We start from the raw sequence: 19921 nt of genomic DNA, 5'->3' as shown, positions 1-19921 counted from the left end.
AATTTCTCGCATGCACCTTTTTTTACACTGCAGCTACTTCCCTATTCTGTAACTATATTGTTTTGTTGTGTGTAGGCCTTTACATGTGTCGCTTAGCTCATGTATACATATACTTGATGGCGTCTACATTTAAATCAGCATGTTTTTGGGGCATCCACTGTGCGGACAGTCTCGTGAAATTGTGTATAATGTCTACAAACACTCAAAGATACAAATGAACAGTACAATTTAAAATACAACGTAGTTGAGGCTGCAAGTAACACAACTGGTGTCTCTTCGATTCCTTAACAGAAAAAATAGCAGCTGAGGGAAAAGAATCTCTGGCAAGGGGAAGTTTGACTTTCAGAACTCCCGATGGCAAAAAAGGCAGTAGGAATAAAAAATGTGTTGTTGACGATTTTACAAAACGCATCATTAGAAAGAACAATACATGAATTTTATGCACTAAACAAGGGACCTCCTACACTGACTAAACTTAAAGTTCTGTTAGAGGAAGAAAATATCCTAAAGTGTGGTAAAGAATACCTAAGAAATTTATTGAAAAAAATGGGATTCAAATAGCTTGGAAATCAGTCAAAGTGTAAAATATTACTTGAACATACTCATGTAGCAGGCTGGCGAGCAAACTTTTTATGCGATATCCAAAAAAATGAGGCATGATAGGGAAAATATAGTGCACATAGACGAAACGTACGTTAACAAGTCGCATGTTATCCTTAAATACTGGCAGTCTCAATCCGAAATCGGGATAACAAAAGACTTTAGTAAGGACCCAAGACTTCTAATAATTCAACGCTGGAGATGAAGCAGGATTGGTTCCAAATGCCTTAAGAATATGGCAGCCTGCCAATAAGAAGGGGGGGAAATCAATGTGTTTTAAGAATATCACTATGATATGGACTACAAACATTTTTCAAAGTGGGCCAACCAATGTCTAATTCCAATTCTCCCTGAAAAGTGTGGTATCTATGGACAATGCAAGCTACCATAACAAGAAAGACAACAAAATAAACAATGGGACGTTCAAGGCCGAAATCCAAGACTGGATCACCCAGCAAGGTATTGAGTTAACCCCCAACTTTGACAAAGGCATAACTGATAGTGTTTGGAAAATCTGCTCCTGTGACAAAACAATTATCTGTTGATACATTTTTTATTGATTCTGGACACCTTGTACTTTGTCTGCTGCCCTATCATGCAGATCTGAGCCCAATTGAGTTAGTGTGGGGTGATATTAAGGGCAGAGTTGCTGAAAACTTTACTGAGTACATGAAAGAAAACAAAGAGTTCTGCTATAAGTTATTAATAAGTATCCAGTTATGAAATGACGGAAGTGTTGCGAACACGTCTATAAGATAGAAGATACATATAGGCAAAGGTAACGTGCCATAGACGAAGAAGTGGATACAATTATTATCTCTGTCAACAGTGACTTATCGTGTTTCCCATGAAGATGATGGCACCGGTAGTGATGGTTGGGGAGATCTAATGTGAAAGTGACAGTGAAATAGCAGAAGGCAATGGCCACACTCTGACAGGTTTGTACAATACGTACAGCCGACCAACACACATTCTGTATCGCACTGGTATTGCCGTTTTACGATTCGACCAATATTGATCAACGGGTAAACCATATTTTGTTTTACAAGTAAATATACAAATTGTATTTACCGTTCACATTGAGATCTTATTGTAGTCTAATGAAACAATGTTCTCAGCTCAAACTTGTAAAACATATTGATGTAACCAACAAATTGTAAAAGTAATTATATATATATATATATATATCAAGAGCAACAATTTAACAAGACTGGTAAATGGATTATGGTTAATTATATAAAGAAACCTGAAATGACAGTAGGGAGGTTAGTCGTTTATATATATGCTAAAATGGTAGTCTAATAAAGCAATGTTCTCATCTGATACTTGTAAACTATATTGGTGTAACAGATATTTTTAGAAGTCATTATACATATCATGGGCAACATTTCAAGAAGTATGGCTAAGATAAGTATTGTTAAAATTATTATAAGAGTAGTGATCCTCTTTTTTCTGATGAGAAACACGCCTAGTTGTAGGTTTTTATCCAGATACTGTGAAAAGACCTCTGGTAAATAAAGATAGGCCTAGTTTAGGAAATGTTAATTGCAATCTTAGACTAAATGTACGTAATAATCATGACTTATTAAGTAATGGCAAATTCTCATGGCTCATGTATTTAAATGTTCAAGGGAGTTATATCTAAAACACTTTTAAAATCAATACTAACTCAGAGATATTAATGTTATTTGTCTCAATGAACATTGGCTGGGCAGAAAAAAAAACTGCTGCTGAATTTCAATGATAGTTAATTCTGTAGAGAGGTAAACATTCATGAAGGTACTAATATTGATTAAAAATAGTATAAAATTTAATGAGAGAACTGACTTGTGTATATCATTTGAGGAATGTGTTTGAGGAATAGTGAATGATACCGGATTTAAATACGATTGTTTTTGTTACATACCAAGTACATGATAAAACAAACGTTTAAAGTTTTCTTAAGTAAATTAAAATACTTTTTTAATTGATTATAAAATAGGTTAAAAATGAATTAGTGTTGATTGCTGCAGATTTTAACATCAATATTATGAATAAATGGAAATCCAGTTGCAAAAGACAATTTAAAAAAATATTATTAGACTTCATGAGTTTTTTGTAAATTTGTTGAACCTACCAGAATAACATTGACATCAAAGACTTGTTCACAATATTTTACTAAATTTAGACCTGGACCTGTCTGATAATAGAGCTTTCTTTATTACTATTGATAAGAATTACAAAGTTCAAAGTAACTGTTTGAAAAAAAAAAAAATTGAATCTTTTCAGAACATAACACTTCTAAATTTTTAAACGCCTTGGATTTAATAAAACTCTTTGGATTAAGTTAAAGAAAACAGTTGTCAGCAAAATTTTTAATATTTTCATGTCAAAATTTAAATTAGCTTTCCTCTCAAGTTGTGTACAATGAAAATAAATCGTAAGAATACTCAAAAAATTGGGTCACTTTGGGGATTATGATTAAGTGAAAGCAAAAGAGAATTAAGTAAATTAGCCAAATGTTGTAATGATCAGAGCTTCATTTTATATGTCAAAACTTAGGATGGGATGAAGTACCTTTAGATTTATTTTGAAAAACAGGTGGCATACTTACTTAACATAATTACTTAATTAAATTTGTTTTGATACTTAGGTTTGGCAAAAACTCCGTAAGTACTTAACCTTTCGATCCGAAACTAATTCAGGATTGCACTACAGGCTGCGTTCAGTAATTCCGATAGCCGTGTGGGAAGTGCTAATGCTAATCTTAACAATAATGTTTTATGATGAATAATCTCTTACCTGAATATATATGTGACCTAGCGGAATAGATAAAAAACACTTTCGAATAGTTTCATAATTCGCACTAAATTGCAGTAACTCTTTTGTTTCTTTCTTTTTAGAACCAATTTACTGCCATATGACGGTATTCAATTGGTTGTTTCAAGTAATCAGCTGATTCTATTTCTGTTTGTGTACAATTCTGTATACATGTTGTAATCTCACTTTATGTTACCGATTATATATATATAAATTAATTCAAATATGTTAAATTAAATGTTTTACATACCTAACACCTCTCCTGACGTTAACTCAAATCAACTAACAATAAACTAGATATAAATGTTTTTAAACTCACTTTTTAGGACACTCTTACTGAAAAGAAACCCCACCAGTCAAAGGGTTAAACCTCATCTTAGTGTTTTAGAAGTTTCTGTACATTTTTGTAGCTCTATGAAATTGGAGCAGTAATGCCAAGGCAGGATTAACTGTTGGCCCCTTTTCTACCCCACCAAAACAGCATTTTCACTTTCAAACTAGATTTTCTCGTAAATGACACATTGTGGCATGAAAATATCTTCTTTTATTTTCTTTGACTAATTTTTACTTTCAATTATAAATATTACCAATAATCAGAGAGGGCTCCTGTCAATATCCATTTTAAATTTCTCAGATGATACTTGTACAGTCAACAAAATTTTTAATATCTTACATATTCCAATTCCAATTTTGAATTAAAATATCATTTAAAGGGGGCGATTCATTTTTAGAAGTACTTAAGAGTTATATCCCAGAAAATTACCATGCGTTGATTTAAATCTTGGCATAAGTTTTTAAGCATTTTTCAAAATTTAGATTGATACCAAAATTGTAGTCATGAAATAAAGACATACAATCTACAATCTGATAACAAAAAAATTACTATATAATATACCTTAGATAAAAAATGTACTAACTTTGGCTTACACAATCATTGTTGTTAAATTAACCAATGGCAATAACTAAAACTCACTTGAAAGTATCCAAAGTCTGCATTATTTCTCGGTCGACTATATTTTCTTTCACAGATTTTGCATCTTTCTGGCCAGAACCTGAAAAAAAGTGATTGGATATGTGTTACCATTGCCTGTTGGGCACACTTTATTTTATTTTAAACTCTATATACAGTTGGATTCAAGTAGACAGAAAGGTAGAGATTTACCTTGAGTGGTAGAGGTATCGACACCTCCCAGCCCCTTGAAGGCAACAGGAGCACTGGTAGTAGGAGCCGACGTAGTGGGCAAAGTGAACAACGAAGTACCAGTGCCGGCCCCCGACACTAAACAATCGTTAGGGTAGCATTAACATTAATCCAGAAATTATAGAAGCAGTAATAGAGAACTATTGTAACATTTTTAGTTTTTGACACAACAGCATTTTCTGTATTTGTTTAAACTAATAACTAGTACGATATAATACTATTTCAATAACAAATATTCAAACCTGACAGAGAGAAACCAGTAGACGCTGTTGTTTTTGGAGTGGAAAAGTTGAGGAGAGAGGGCGCTGAGGTGGTGGTAGTGGCAGCCTGGTTGTTTGTGCCCAGCCCAAAGGACAAACCGGGAGTTGCAGAAGCTGGGGTGGCCAGGGACAGACCGGTGGCTTTAAACAAATTACATATCGGTTATTGTAAAAACCACGAACTATAATTCATGAAGAATCTATTTTGCATCTTTGTAACAAAGCACCATTCAAACAATATACATTTCTTTTTAAATTGTTTATAAACAAGTGTACTTTTAGATATAATCGAAAAAGTAATTTTACCAAAATGTAAATTTAAAAAATGTATATATCATACATTTTTATATATTTTTGTTCAGATATTTATGAATGGTACCTACTGCCTCTAAAAATTGCAAACTTCATGTTGAGCATATAATACTTACTTACTACGTATAACAATTTAAAGAACTTTCTTTATGAACATTTTAGCCAGGTTTCCACTGTCAGATGTATTGGATGCTGGGGTTAAAAGGCTTAATACTAATATTTTAAAATTTATTTACACTTATTTTAAAGATTTTTATAAATTGAATACAATAACCACATTAATTAACTGAATATCTGAATGCTATGAGTCAGAGGCCTTTAATTATTAATACATCTGATAAAAAAAACTTCTTAGTTCTCTTCAATATTTCTAATTCTTTGACTGATATTTTTACTATAGTGCCTTTAAAGTTAGTTCTTTTAACTATTTATACTGGACTTCTTAATATAACGCTAATATAAAAGTATGGAAGTACCACTTTTTTTTAGATACTTTATAAATAAATTAGGTCTGAAGGTCACCACAAAAGTAGGATGATAATCATATTGTAAAACATTATATTTTAAGCCTTTGAGTGCCAGAGCATCGCTATTTGCGATCCTGCGTTATATGCAAGAAATGCCAGAATCACTATTTGCGACTTCTGCAGTAACGCTTATATTTTATATAATATTTATCTAAATTGGCTCAATGGCTACACATACGCATTTCAAAGGCTTCAACATAACTTTTGATGAAGGTTTTGTTGCATTTTTAGTAGATTCTGATTTTTACGGTGATTGTAAAGAGAGCGCGTCCTAGTCGAGTTTCGAATCGACAGCGACACGGAAGAGTCGTTACATGCTTTGTTTGCGCTGGTGTTTATTTCACAAATTATTGTAAATATTGAAATTTTTAAAGTGTAAATGGGTTTTTAGTGTTAGTGTCTTCATATTATTTTGTTTGTTTATGTTGTTCTAGTCTGTTTGTAAGTAGAACAATGACTTGACCGTGAGTTACGGTGATCGTAAGCTAGTACTTTACTAAATACATTTGTATGTTTTTTGTGTTTGTTCAGTGATATTTATAAACAATGAGTTGTAAAAACATTGCTGACAATGAAGACCTAGTACTGCAGGCATTAGATTCAAGCATTAGCAGTGTAGACAAGACACAGAGTGTCGGGTTAGATTAGAAACTTTCTAGTTTTGTAGCAGTTCATAAGTTCATATTTATTTTCAAAACTTTAATTATAAGTATAAAAAAAAATTTTTATGTCTTTTTGTAAAGAATTAAATGGAGTATAAGATAGCATAACTGAAAATTAAAAAATAAAATATTTCAATAACACTACGTTGTGTCAAAATATGAAACAAAATGTTTTTGCTCTAAAGTTTTTGTTACTGTGTTTTTTTAATTGGTATGAAAACGTTAAATTACTATTTAATGTATTATATTTATAAAGAAAATATATTTATCTACAAAACAAACAAAAAAAGGAACACTATACCAATAAATAATCTTTTTATGAATTTTTAACCAGACCCTTGCAAAATCAGGCATTTTGGCTCGGCATTTCATGCATACCATATAGCAAAACGCTGCGGCACTCAAAGGGTTAATTACTCTTGGGATATAATGTCTGGTATATATAATTGTTCTAAATATATCATTTATTCTTCAAACCTTATCACAAAATTAATATAGTGTGATCAAGCAAGGTACAAATAAGTGGAATTTATTCAACCACATGAAGAATGACACTCAAAACATTGGATAAATTATTTTAATTGAATTTATTTTGAATTTAATTTTAATCTTTGCGATCTGGAGTCTACTAATGTGGCCAAAACTTAGCTTTCGCTCAGCTCGGTTGGAGTCTCAGGTGGCTGTTCATTCAGCTCGCCAGGCTACACATAGTGGGCGGCTGCGTTCTATGTTACCACTCAGAACTGTATACATCACTTTTACTTGGATTTAAATGACTTTATTTGACCTTCAGCTCTTTAAATGAAATTCTCAAATACTAATTTACAAATTTGATTGGCTTTAAGGTTGAAACTTTATTGAATGGTTATTTATTATTTGCTTTTAAACAAACCAAGTAATATGTAAGTTAGTAGTGTAAGGTTGATCTGTTTGAAAAGTATTTTTTATTTAGAGAATAAAAACACAATCAGTCCAAGTAAGTCTCTAGTGTCAACAGAATATAAATTTGTTTCTATACACTGAGCTTAGTCTCAATCAAATGCACTAGTATTTTAATAAATTGACAGGATACACTACATAAATAATTATAATTAATATAATTACAAAAATAATTTGTGAATTATTTACAAAACTTGATTCTGAACTTACTGGCAGTAGAAGCTGGAGTTGAGAGTCCAAAGCTCAATGTCGACTGAGTCGTAGCTGGAGTATTTCCAAAACTTAGGCCAGCTTGTGTTGTTGCAGGTGTAGTTCCAAAGCCAAGAGTCTGTTGTGTTGTGGCCTGAGCAGTCCCAAAAGTAAGAGGCTGAGACGTTGCTGGAGCACCTCCAAAATTAAGTGCGGGCTGGGTCGTAGCAGGTGTGCTCCCAAAACTAAGTGTGGGCTGGGTCGTTGCAGCTGTGCTCCCAAAACTCAGTGTGGGCTGGGTCGTAGGAGCTGTACTCCCAAAACTCAATGTAGGCTGGGATGTAGCAGGTGTGCTTCCAAAACTTAATGTGGGTTGGGTCGTGGCTGTTGAGCTTCCAAAACCAAGACTAGGCTGAGCTGCTGTGGTGGGAGCACCACCAAAACTCACTGGTTGGGATGTTGCAGGCAAGGTTCCGAAAGTCAAAGGTTGTGAAGTTGCTGGTGTGCTACTGAACGACAAAGTCTGCTGATTGGCAGTTGGAGTACTGCCAAAGGTGAGACCAGTTGATACTATAGGAGTACTGAATCCGAGGGCCGACTGCTGAGAGGTGGCTGGAGCTGGACTACCGAAGCTTAGTCCACCACCCAGACCACCCGGCTTAAATGAAAGAGTGGACTGTGTCGTAGCAGCAGGAGTGCCCATACTTAGCCCTCCTGAAGATCCAAAATTGAAGCCAGAACTGCCAGTAGCCGCTGGGGTTGTGAATGTGCCACCTGATTAAACACAGAGTTATGAGAAAACTCACTTCCCATGTTAAAACTGAATTCCTACTACATTAATTTTAATTGTACTACATTAAAGTTAATACATTCATTGTTCATATTAAAAAATAATAACTAACCAACAAATTTGTTAATGTTAAAATATTATGTTAGTATTAAAATATGGTAATATGTCTTTTATTTTAATGTACATTTTTTTTTGATAATTAATAAGTATTCAGCTGGCCGATTATTTTGAAAGCTATAAGCTGTTTTCAAATAATTTTGCTTTACAGCTGATACAAACACAAAAGCTATAATTACAAATTTTAGCAGATATTACTATAGTAGACTGTTTTACACGACAAAACCTACACCAAAGCCTTGTTATAACAATCTATTTTTTAAATTCATTTATTTCTTTTTAAATATCTTGTATGTGTATCTTCAATTTTTCAAAATTAGAAACAGTTGAACATAGGGTGCATCCAGGAGTGATAGTAAACGCTTAATTGCAATAAGCTATCTGTTTACTGATGATCTAGCTATCAGTATTAACACGTGAGTAGTCGCGCCCACTGCAATTTGCCGCACAATATGATTTTTTGGCCGTATCAGTGGGAATTTTCGTTTTTCGAGGTTGGCAGCCCGTCTAATCCTCGCCGCGACTGTCGTCTACATGACCTTCGATGGTTCCCGCCTTTAGTGTGCGCCTGAAGCTTGTGGTGAAAATATTACTAGGCGTTTGACAGTTCTGTGAGCATATTGTTCACGCGCGACTAGTTGCTTTAGTGAATTATTTACCTTTTATTTTAGGTTGTGTATTTTGGAGTTGTGATTAATTGTTACTATACAACAATGAATTATGAAAAAGAACAGGAGCGAATTAGGGGAATGTTAGAAAATGTGCCGGGTGTTGGTTCCAGTGAACTTGGTGGTGATATCTCTGACATAAGTGATGTGGAGAATGAAATACATATTATAAACAATCCAGAAGAAGAAAGTGCATCAGAGGAAAGTTTTGATAAAGAACCAGAAGAAGGTATTATTTCTACATATATTCAAACCCCAATAAATGATTACACCGCTCCTCCTTTAACTAATCCGATTTATTTTGGTAATGATGGGCCTAACCTAACTGTCTGGTCAGACAGACCTCAAGGGCGTCCCTCTCGTACCAGGCGACACAATTTGGTAACTCAACTTCCAGGTCCTGTTAGGCAAGCCAAAAATGCAAAAACTGAACTTGAATGCTGGTATCTTTTTTTTCCTGAAGAAACGATTGAAAAGATTGTTATCTACACTAATCAAAAAATAAATAAAGTAAAAGTCAATTATGCTCGTGAGAGTGATGCGTGGAATACAGATGAAATAGAAATAAAGGCGTTAATTGGCCTACTCTACTTAGGAGTATTCCACTCAAACCATCGAAATGTATGGGATTTATGGAGCAATGATGGACTTGGTATTGACATTTTCCGTTTCACTATGTCGGTAAGCCGTTTCAGATTTTTAATAAGAAACTTAAGGTTTGATGACAGACATGATCGTGAACTGAGAAAAAGCCAAGATAGATTTTATTGTATGAGAGAGTTTTTCTATACATTTGTTCGGTTGTGTCAGGATAACTATAGACACAGTGAATTCGTCACAATTGACGAAATGTTGCAGAATTTCCGAGGGAAATGTTCATTTAGGGTCTACATGCCAAAAAAACCAGGCAAGTTTGGCATAAAAGTGTGGGCCATGACAGACTCAAAAACATTTTATACTTCCAATATGGAAGTGCATATCTCCAAGCAACATCCTGGGCCATACTCTGTAGATAACTCAGCTAGAGCTTTAGTAAACAGATTGACGACCAAAATACACAATACTGGACGTAATGTCACTTGTGACAACTTTTTCACTTCCTTGCCTCTGGCACGTGACTTGCTTGAAAAAAAAAACTTACTTTGGTGGGTACAATCCGTAAAAACAAGAGGGAGATACCAACACAATTAAAATCAGAACCCGATGGAAGTACCAGGAAAGTGAATAGCTCGATATTTGCTTTTACTCATCAGGAAACATTGGTTTCTTACGTCCCGAAAAAGTACTTCTGCTGTCCACACTGCACGAGACAGATGAAATCGATGAAACTACTGGGGATGACTGCAAGCCAGCTATAATCACCTTTTACAACCAGAACAAATGTGGAGTAGATGTCTGCAATGCTATGCAAAAGCAATATTGTGTGTCCAGAATATGTAACCGCTGGCCATTGACAGTTTTCTTTTTTACATTGAATGTGGGGGGCATCAATGCATTTGTTATCAACAAAGCAAACGACGTCACTCTACATGATGAGGTCCTTCTCCCTCTAAGGAAATTTCTGATAAAGCTTGGCCGTTAACTCATTCTGCAACATGCTGTACGACGAGCGAGTGAAGTGTCAAACATTTCCAACCCCATGAAGATGAAAATAAGAGAAGTCTTCAATCTTCCACCTATTTAGCCACAAGTACGTGAATGTGCTCATCAAGGACATTATGCTATCTGCACAATCTGTCCACGACGCAAGAACAGGAAAACAACAGTGAAGTGCAGTTTGTGTCAAGCACCAATCTGCAAAGAACACACATCACCAAGGTGCATAAGATGTGTTGGGGTCGACGACATGGACACGGACTAAGTTTTATTTATATAATCTTAGCATGTATTTGCTTCAATAGCATTGTAACACTCTTCATTTTGTCTTATGCTAATTTATAAGCAAAATATTGTAAACATTATTCGTTTCATTCAATTTTTCCTAAAATAAAACATTATACAGCCATTCTTTTCAAACATACACCTAAGGGTATAAAAATTAATTACTGAATTTCCTAATATAACCGTTAATAAAGCCTTTCAAAACATCTAATAAAAGTAGAACTGATAATATTTTGCATTAAAAAAAATTATTTTGTCATTTTCTTTAGCTTTGAAGTTGTAGCTTTCTTACTGGCTAGATGTAACCAAACATATGTTTTTTTTGGACAGCTGATACATTGTTAATAGTTTCCCTCCAAACAAATTGAGGTTATGTTCAAGAAGATTGAAGTTTTCTCTTCAACTGGGGAAATTTTCATTTTGATTTGGTAAGTTTTTGCTGGTTTTTTTAACTAATACAAAAATCAATTCTTGATGTCACGTCCGTAACAAAAAACTACTAAAAGTTTAAATACCAATTGTAATAGTTGGTTAATCAACATGAAATTTTATAAAAGTTAGGAGTGTACCTTTTTTAATTAATTGGTAGTCTTTATGTGAATGAATAAAAATATTTTCGACAAAAAATAAGTGTTACAGACGTGACATCTCGTACTGTTAAACACGATACTATCTTGTCTGATATGGAAAAGGCAGTGTTTAACAGCTTGTGTGTGCTTTTAAAACCTATAGGCCTACTTGAAGTTTGTTTTTGTACCTTGCAGTGATTTCAGTAGCCTAGGCTTACATGGTGCCTTGTGTTTCCAACCTAGTACCAGATTCTGAGGTTTTTGTCAATGCCTGTCCTGGAGCCCCAATAACCCACATACTGCAGAACACTAACGCAATGTGTACAGACCTCACAGACCAGGACGTGGTTGTAATAATCGGAGGGGCTAATGATATGAGCCGTGTTACCTACAGAAACCGTCGAGCTGCACAAGTAATTCCAGGTCAAATACATCGGTTTTGTCAGCAAAATAACCATACCAACTTTATTTTTGTACCATTGTTTCAAAGACACGACCTGGAGAAAAAACATTTCATTAACAAAGAAATTGCAATTTTAAACGGTAAACTGGAGGAAATGGAGAGCTTCAATGTTATTGATGGGACTGAACTGAGAGGACAGCATTTTACTCGCCATGGAATGCATCTGAACAAGATGGGAAAAAAATTGCTTGGCAGGAAGATAGTCCAGGCTATTGGTAGAACTTCAGCGACATCAAAGTCTGATCCTGACCTCTGCGGAAAAATACCTACTCAAGAGCAAACCACCAGCCCATCTGTGATAGAGGTCAGCCCAAGGATAAGCTTGGAGTCAACTCTGGAGGAGCAGTCCATCTCAGCAGTATTTCAACAGACATCACCAGTGAAGCTGACTACTGACCCTACAGTGACTGAGTCCCTACAGACACCACCACCTGGACACTCCACCAGCCCTCACCTGTCGGGAGACAATGGGACTTGTCTACAGTCTCCAACTCTAGTGAAGCATAGCTCTTTTTCTATTTCTTCACCTTTTCAGGGTTTTGAAACGCCCAAAACAGACAAAAGAGTGGTGTCTCAACAATTAGTGGATGAATGTAAAAGAAATATTACAGTAGAACCCCAAGGTAGAAATAGTTATTTTTTAAGAAAAAAAGTACAAAATGTAAAAAAACCTTAGTTGAAAATAATGGAAAAACCCCTTGTCTGTATCAAAATTTAACAACCTTTAACAATGAATCTAGTTCACTCATTGAATCAAACTTGCACATCGGTCTTAACATTTTACAAATTAATATCCAATGTCTCCGTAATAAATTATTAGAATTAGAACACTTGTCTAAACTTAAGCATATAGATATTATAAGCATTTGTGAGCACTGGTTACTAGAAGAGCAGATATCTTTATTTACACCTCAGGGCTACAAAGCTGCAAGTATGGTGTGTCGCAAAGCCTCAAAAAATGGGGGTGCTGGTATTTTTATAAGAGATTCGCTTGAATATAGTGAACTAGACCTAAGCAAATTTAATCTAGAGCAAAATTTAGAAATTTCAGGAATAAAATTGGCCAATTTAGAAGTAGCAATAGTTTCTCTGTATAGATCACCTTGTGGTAATATGGACTTATTTTTTGATAACTTTGAACAAGCTATTAAACAGGTTTTGCAACATACCTCTAAGTTAGTCATTGGAGGTGACTTCAACATACCATTCCATAAAACCACTGACACAGTGACAACCACCTTTGTAAACATCTTACGCTCTCTTAACTTGGTAGCTATAAATAAGGCTCCTACAAGAAATGATTCGTGTCTCGATAACATCCTCGTAAATTTTTCAAGGGATTGTTATGAATTAAAAGTTTTGAATGACTGCATTTCCGATCATAATCCTCTTCTATTAAATCTAAAACTTGATAGATCATGTAGACCAAATGAGACAGTCACATCCTCAAAAAAATGTATGCGTAAGCAAAATGAGACACAAATTAAATTGTTTGCAGAAAGTTTGGAGAGTGAAAGGTGGGAAATAATTGATACCTATAAAAGAAAAGAGATTGACATTGAAACTTTATTTAACAGTTTTCTAAAAACATATAACAATATTTGGTATCTATCATCTCCATTAGTTAAAATTGGTGTTAAAAGCAAGCAGACAAAGAAACTTTTGTGGTACAATGAAGATTTAAAAAGAGGTAGAGAAATAATGCTAGGTTATTTTGATGTTTTTAAGAATCTTAGAAAAACTGGGTCTCAGCATATGGAAGCTGCATATAACCTTTATAAATTCTTCAAAAAAGAGTATAGAAAAAAGCTCAACCTAGCAAAAAGGGCTTGTTTTGAAAATCATATAGAGGGAGCTAGTAATAAATGTAAGGCTGCCTGGGAGGTAATTTCCTCAGAAACACAAAACAACACAGGTGTGACACCAACAACACTTGATCCACACCTAACTAACCAGTATTTCATACAGTCGGTGGCAGACATTCAAACTAACATTGATAACACTGACATATTGGCAACCAACCTACTGGCTAACACTTTAACTAACTGTGTACCTCAATTTACTTGGTCATTAATCACCCCAACTGATGTAACTAAGGTAGCTGCTAAATTGTCAAACTCTAAAACTTCCGACTTTTATGGTATATCTAATTATATTGTCAAGAACACAATAAAACACATCAGTTCACCATTAGCTTTCATCTTCAATCAATGCTTATTACATGGATATTTTCCTGATCTTCTAAAAATTTCCAAGGTATTGCCAGTCTACAAAAAAGGGGACAGATCTCTGCCCCAAAGCTATCGCCCAATTTCTATAGTCCCCATCTTATCAAAAGTTTTTGAATCTATAATGTATCATCAACTTAATCAACATTTTGAGTCCAATAATATAATCAGTAATAACCAACATGGCTTTCGTACCAATAAATCTACAACTTCTGCCGTTACAGAAATAGTCGTTAAAGCACTTCATGCTTTTGAACAAAAGGAGTCAGTTGCTTTAACACTCATTGATTTAAGTAAGGCGTTCGATTGCGTGAATCATGGCATCCTCCTCGACAAACTTAAGATCTATGGTATATCAGAAAATTCCATTAATATATTGCAGTCATATCTATCGAATAGAGTACAATATGTTTCTGTTCAAGCTCAGCAGTCTACCACTCTTTCTGTGGCCACAGGTGTACCACAGGGTTCAGTTTTAGGACCATTCTTATTCATCATTTTTATAAATGATCTGCCCTCTAATGTGTTGTCTAACATTGTTATTTATGCTGATGACACCACTCTTTTTTCATCTAATAAGCAGTTGAATACTCTGAAAGAAAACATGGATGCATCTCACAGCTTGGCTTTAAATTGGTTCACTTCTAATAGACTGATATGTAATCAGGAGAAAACGCAAAATCTGCTTCTCAGCTTATCTGAAAATTATGAAGATCAATCTGTAAAATTGTTGGGTTTTCATCTTGACAGCAAGCTTAATTGGAAATCACACATTGACCATGTATGTAGAAAAATATCTAGAGTCTTGTATCTAATGTGGAAAACTGAGGGATTTTGTTAGCTGTGAATATTTGAGAGTGGCATATTTTGCCTTTTTTCAATCACACATTTCCTATGGCATTGTTTTGTGGGGTCACTCCAATGCTGTGAATGATATTCTTCTCATTCAAAAAAAAGTAGTTAGAACCATCAGTGGAAGCAGCTCTCTAGAACATTGCAAACCACTTTTTATCAATCTCAAATTCATGACAGTTATTAACCTTTACATTTTTCATATACTAGTCTATACAAAATTACAAATTACAGATTTCAATACCAGACAAGATTTTCATCAACACAATACCAGGGGTAAAAACAAATTAGATCTCCCTCAGCACAGGCTAGTCAAAACTGGCAACTCTTTTAAATTCAATTGCATAACTTTTTATAATAAGCTGCCTGCATCTGCTACAATGACTCCTTTCAATATTTTTAAACTAAAGATAAGTAACTGGCTCATATGCAATCCATTCTACTCTTTAAAAGAATTTTTAGATTCTGACATAAATATCATTTTTTGATTAGTTTGATTTGTAGATTTCTGATTTTCTATACTGTATTAGCTATAACGTAATTAACAAACCATGTGCACACTCTTCATAGATTATATTAAACCTGTTACTTGGTCATAAAATTAGTATAATTATAGTACAATATTGTAATAACTAATTTTGTTGTTGTAAATATCAGTGCTGTATATTTTGACGATGCCTATTTCATATTGTTGTGACCAATGGCTAATAAACTTCTTGATTCTTGATTCTTGAACCTTAAAAAAATGTGTGCTAAACATTAAACTTCGTTTGAGTAAAATATGCCAATATAATTAAGGTTGTGGGTGAGTGGTGATATCAAACCCTTAGATAGCCTACAGTATTTGTAATTTTAATGGATTCTAAACAACAGTAAAGGTTAAACCTTCACTTGTCTTCATTGGGCATTCCTATTCGCCAGTTACTGAGTTACTGGACATACCCACACCGCAACTGGATGAAGTGGGCAGATGTGATCACCGCTTAGGCCTACTGATTACAAAGAGGTTACATTTCTAGTTATGTTATAGTCTTAAACTTATAGTTTTGGAGTGGTTATTTAAAACTAATATAACCTGTTTTATTTTTTCCAGAAAATGTCGAGTAGAGATCGTGTTGCCAAATGCAGAGCGAAGAAGAAGGAAAATCCAACTAAGTGGCAAGAGCATCTTGAGAAAGATAAGTTGCGTAAGAGAGCCGTCAGAGCTAAGGAAAAAGAAGATTTACATGGTGATAATAAACTTTTACTCCTAAAAAGGGAAAAAGATAGGGAAAGACAGCGTCGTTGCAGGTTGAGAAAGAAAAATGTTAATGTTGAAGTCTCTGGGTCTGATCTTGGCTCTTACAAAAGTCCAAGAACCCTAGGAAAGGCTGTGAAGAAGGTAAAAGCTTTGTTGCCTAAGAGTCCGTCAAAAAAACGTGCAGTTTTTAAGTGTTTAATGTATGAAAACCTTGGTCCTGAGATAGTTAAAAATATTTTTAAAACAAGAAAATCTGGATCAAGACAACTATCAGAAGAGTGCAAACAGAGCGTGATTGAATTTTTTAACAATGATGAGATTAGCCGTCAGGCTCCAGGAAAAAGGGATGTCAAATCTGTAAAGGACCCTCTTACTGGGAAACGGGGCCTGATCCAAATTCGCCATATGGTTATGGGAATTAGAGAGGCTTATGAACAGTTTAAAAGTTCGCATCCAGACGAGAAGATTTCAAAATCTAAGTTTTATAGCTTGCGGCCTAAACACATCCTGCCCTTAAGTGAGATGCCCCATACAGTATGTGTTTGCATTAAACACGCCAACTTCTCGTTCTTGATTGAACCAATATCTAAATTTCATCCTGCATTCCCAAAAACTCATAATGAGCTTTTAGGGTCAGTTTGTTGTGATACAGAATCAGTGACCTGTATGACAAATGAATGCGAGAACTGTATTCAAAAATTAGAGACTCTGCTGAGTTCTGATGTTGATATGAATAAAAGGCTCAAGTGGAAGGAGTGGAAAACAGTAAATAATAGACCTAAGTTGGTAGAAAATACTACAACGTTGAAGAGGATGGTTTTAACATTAAACAGTCAACTAGCTGCATTTAAGACGCACACATATATTAAAAGAGTACAGGCACAATACTTTGAGAAGTGTAAAAAATCTTTGACCAAGAACCCCAAAAGTGCTGTAATGCAAGTAGACTTTGCAGAAAATTATTCGATCATCCAACAGGATGAAATTCAAAGCGCTCACTGGGCTCATAACCAAACTACAATATTTACCTGTTGTATTTGGCACAATGACAAAGTATACAGTTTTGCTGTCATAAGTGATGACTTGAAACACAGCAAAAACTCAGTGTTTGCTTTTATGAAGGCAATTATAGTTAAATTTAAGGAAGTAGTTCCACAAGTAAATAAGTTGATTGTTTTTTCAGACAACTGTGCAGGCCAATTTAAGAGCCGGTATAATGTCGCAATTGTCTGCTACGCTGAGAAAGATTTTGGAGTTACGTTGGAGTGGAATTTTTTTGCTTCGGGGCACGGCAAAGGGGCAGTTGATGGAGTGGGAGGTTCTGTCAAGAGAACTGTCTGGAGGGAAGTTCAAGGGAGGCAATGTTTTGTGAGCACGCCTTATGATTTTTATGAGACAGCCAAAGTAAAGTGCAAAGAGACTGTCATTTTATTTGTCCCACAGGCTGAAGTAGATTCAGTTGCAACACTCCTCACTAAAAGATGGGACAACCTGATTGAGATACCTAAAATACAATCTATGCATCACTTTCAGGGGTATGACGATAACTACATGCTCATTGGTAAGACATCGGTTGATTTGATGTTAAAAGTTCCAATTGTAGAAGAATCTTTAAGTGATGAACCTTCAAGTGAAGAAGAAGACAACCCTTCTAGTTCAATGACTCTAACAAAAGATCATGACCGCTTCTATAGGTTTAAGGATGTGTATACTGACTCTGAGGACAGCTCTAAAGAAGAAGAAGAAAATACAACGAAACCTGCTCCATACACATTTGATGAATTGAAGCTGGATGTGTACCTTGTCGTCTCATTTACCACGGGTAAAAAGACTTTGAATTTTGTGGCAGTAACTCAAGGAGAAGTACAGCCTGATCGTGAAATTGAAGTTATGTTTATGGAACCTTATGGAGGCAAATCTACGTTTAAGCCTAATGAAAATGACATAAGCTTTATATCTTGTGACCAGATCGTTGGCATTTTGCCTAAACCTGATATAATTACCAAGGGAGGTAGAATTCTTTACCAGTTTAAAAATGATGTTGCTCTGTAAAAGTTAGGACTTGGACTTTTGTCAAGCTCTGTCACTAAGACAATTTAGTCATTATTTTATTTACTATTATTATTTTATTGTTACTGACTAGTCAGTAATATTCTTCTTGTAATTTTTTTACATTATTCAGGTTTTAGATCAGGTACTTAGTTTTTCCACCACTCACGGTGATTTTTCTCTCGCCCATGGCGATTTTAGCCCTCACACACATATATTACATGATTATATTATTATTAATTATATTATTACATATAATATATGTTAAAGTGTGCATTGTGTCAAATAAATGGTTTTTAATGAGAAATTTTACTTTATTGTCACGTCCGTAACAAACCCCAGTCACGTCCGTAACAATGTTTACATTTTTTTATTTTTTATTTCCAATGTTTTCTGATTAGACATTAATGTTTCCCAGTAGGAAATTTTCTTAAGACTATCACAGATAATTTTAAATTGCATATTTCTCAAATAATTAACAGACTTTTAAACAGTTGTCATACTATGTCAGAACCTAGGTGCTTTTCACGTCACGTCCGTAACACCAACTCTATTAGATATGGCATTAAAACAAATAATGTTATGTATTTTATATTCAGGATGAAAATTGTATACACATTTGTCTATCTGCTTGGTATTAAATATTTATAGAAAAAAAAAAACTTTAATTTTTATTCTAATGAGAAGGTGTGTAACTGTCACGTCCGCAACAAAAGAATGGCTGTATAGTAATAAATATACTGTAATATAATTAATAATAACAAAATACGTAGTAAAAATATTGAACACAATTAATTATATATAAATAAATCGAAAGCTAATAGAAACATTTTATGGTATGGGAGACTAAAAAAATGTGCGTGAGCAAAATGCTCACACGCGACCTCTGGCGTCCAATATGTGGGCACGACTACTCGTGTGTTAACACTAGTTTATGATATTTTTCTAAGCATAGAATCTCATATGTTCAGCAATAACTAGTTTGGTTTAAAATAGCTTAGAATAGCATTTGTAGGCTGCCAATATACTAATTGTTTTCAACTGAAAAATTTTAATGGTTACCACTAACAGGTTTAAACAATTATTTAAAATTAATAGCCTTACACGTAAAAAGAGATGGTTTCAAATAAATTAAATTAAAACTATTTACCAGTAATGAACACAATGTAGTTCTAGATTAAATAATTAAAGAAATATTGACACATATGATTATCAAAATGTCTCTAACCTGTTGAAGCTGGAGCACTGAACTGCAAAGTTGTAGTGGTCGGGTTGGTAGGCTGAGCTCCAAAGTTAAATCCAGAAGTCCCACCAGTTGCTCTACAATCATCATGTTAATCTAACTTCTGGCAAGAGATATCTTAAATAATAAATACACTATATTTAAGAAATTTTGAGTGTAGTTAATGTCTTGCACCATATCAACTATATCACCACAAAAAATTGCAGTATTGTGCGAATTAATGTGAACAGAGGTCGAAATTCAGTTTTTATTCCTTGCGCACCTGCTGTGTGTATTGTCAGCTGTTAATAGTTCTGCTGGTTTTAAATCTAAAAAATTATTATATTAACGAT

General features: G+C 34.4%; 1 protein-coding gene across 1 annotated transcript in view; it reads right to left on the bottom strand.

The window, feature by feature from the left end:
* LOC124370907 overlaps positions 1–19660 on the bottom strand; it is a 59362-nt gene extending 39702 nt beyond the window's left edge. Inside the window, exons 1-5 of the mRNA XM_046829210.1 lie at positions 19575–19660; positions 7511–8263; positions 4843–5001; positions 4562–4678; positions 4373–4451 (exon numbers count right to left, since the gene is read on the bottom strand). Of these exons, the coding sequence (XP_046685166.1) occupies positions 4373–4451; positions 4562–4678; positions 4843–5001; positions 7511–8192 (1037 nt within the window). The 5' untranslated portion in view covers positions 8193–8263; positions 19575–19660. The remainder of the gene's footprint in view (positions 1–4372; positions 4452–4561; positions 4679–4842; positions 5002–7510; positions 8264–19574) is intronic.
* Between the last annotated feature and the right edge of the window lie 261 nt (positions 19661–19921).

Source organism: Homalodisca vitripennis, unplaced genomic scaffold, assembly GCF_021130785.1.
Source record: "Homalodisca vitripennis isolate AUS2020 unplaced genomic scaffold, UT_GWSS_2.1 ScUCBcl_677;HRSCAF=3210, whole genome shotgun sequence".
In the NCBI taxonomy this organism is placed as follows: Eukaryota; Metazoa; Arthropoda; class Insecta; order Hemiptera; family Cicadellidae; genus Homalodisca; species Homalodisca vitripennis.
Note: the sequence above shows the minus strand (reverse complement) of the source record. Positions and strands in the feature narration are given on the sequence as shown.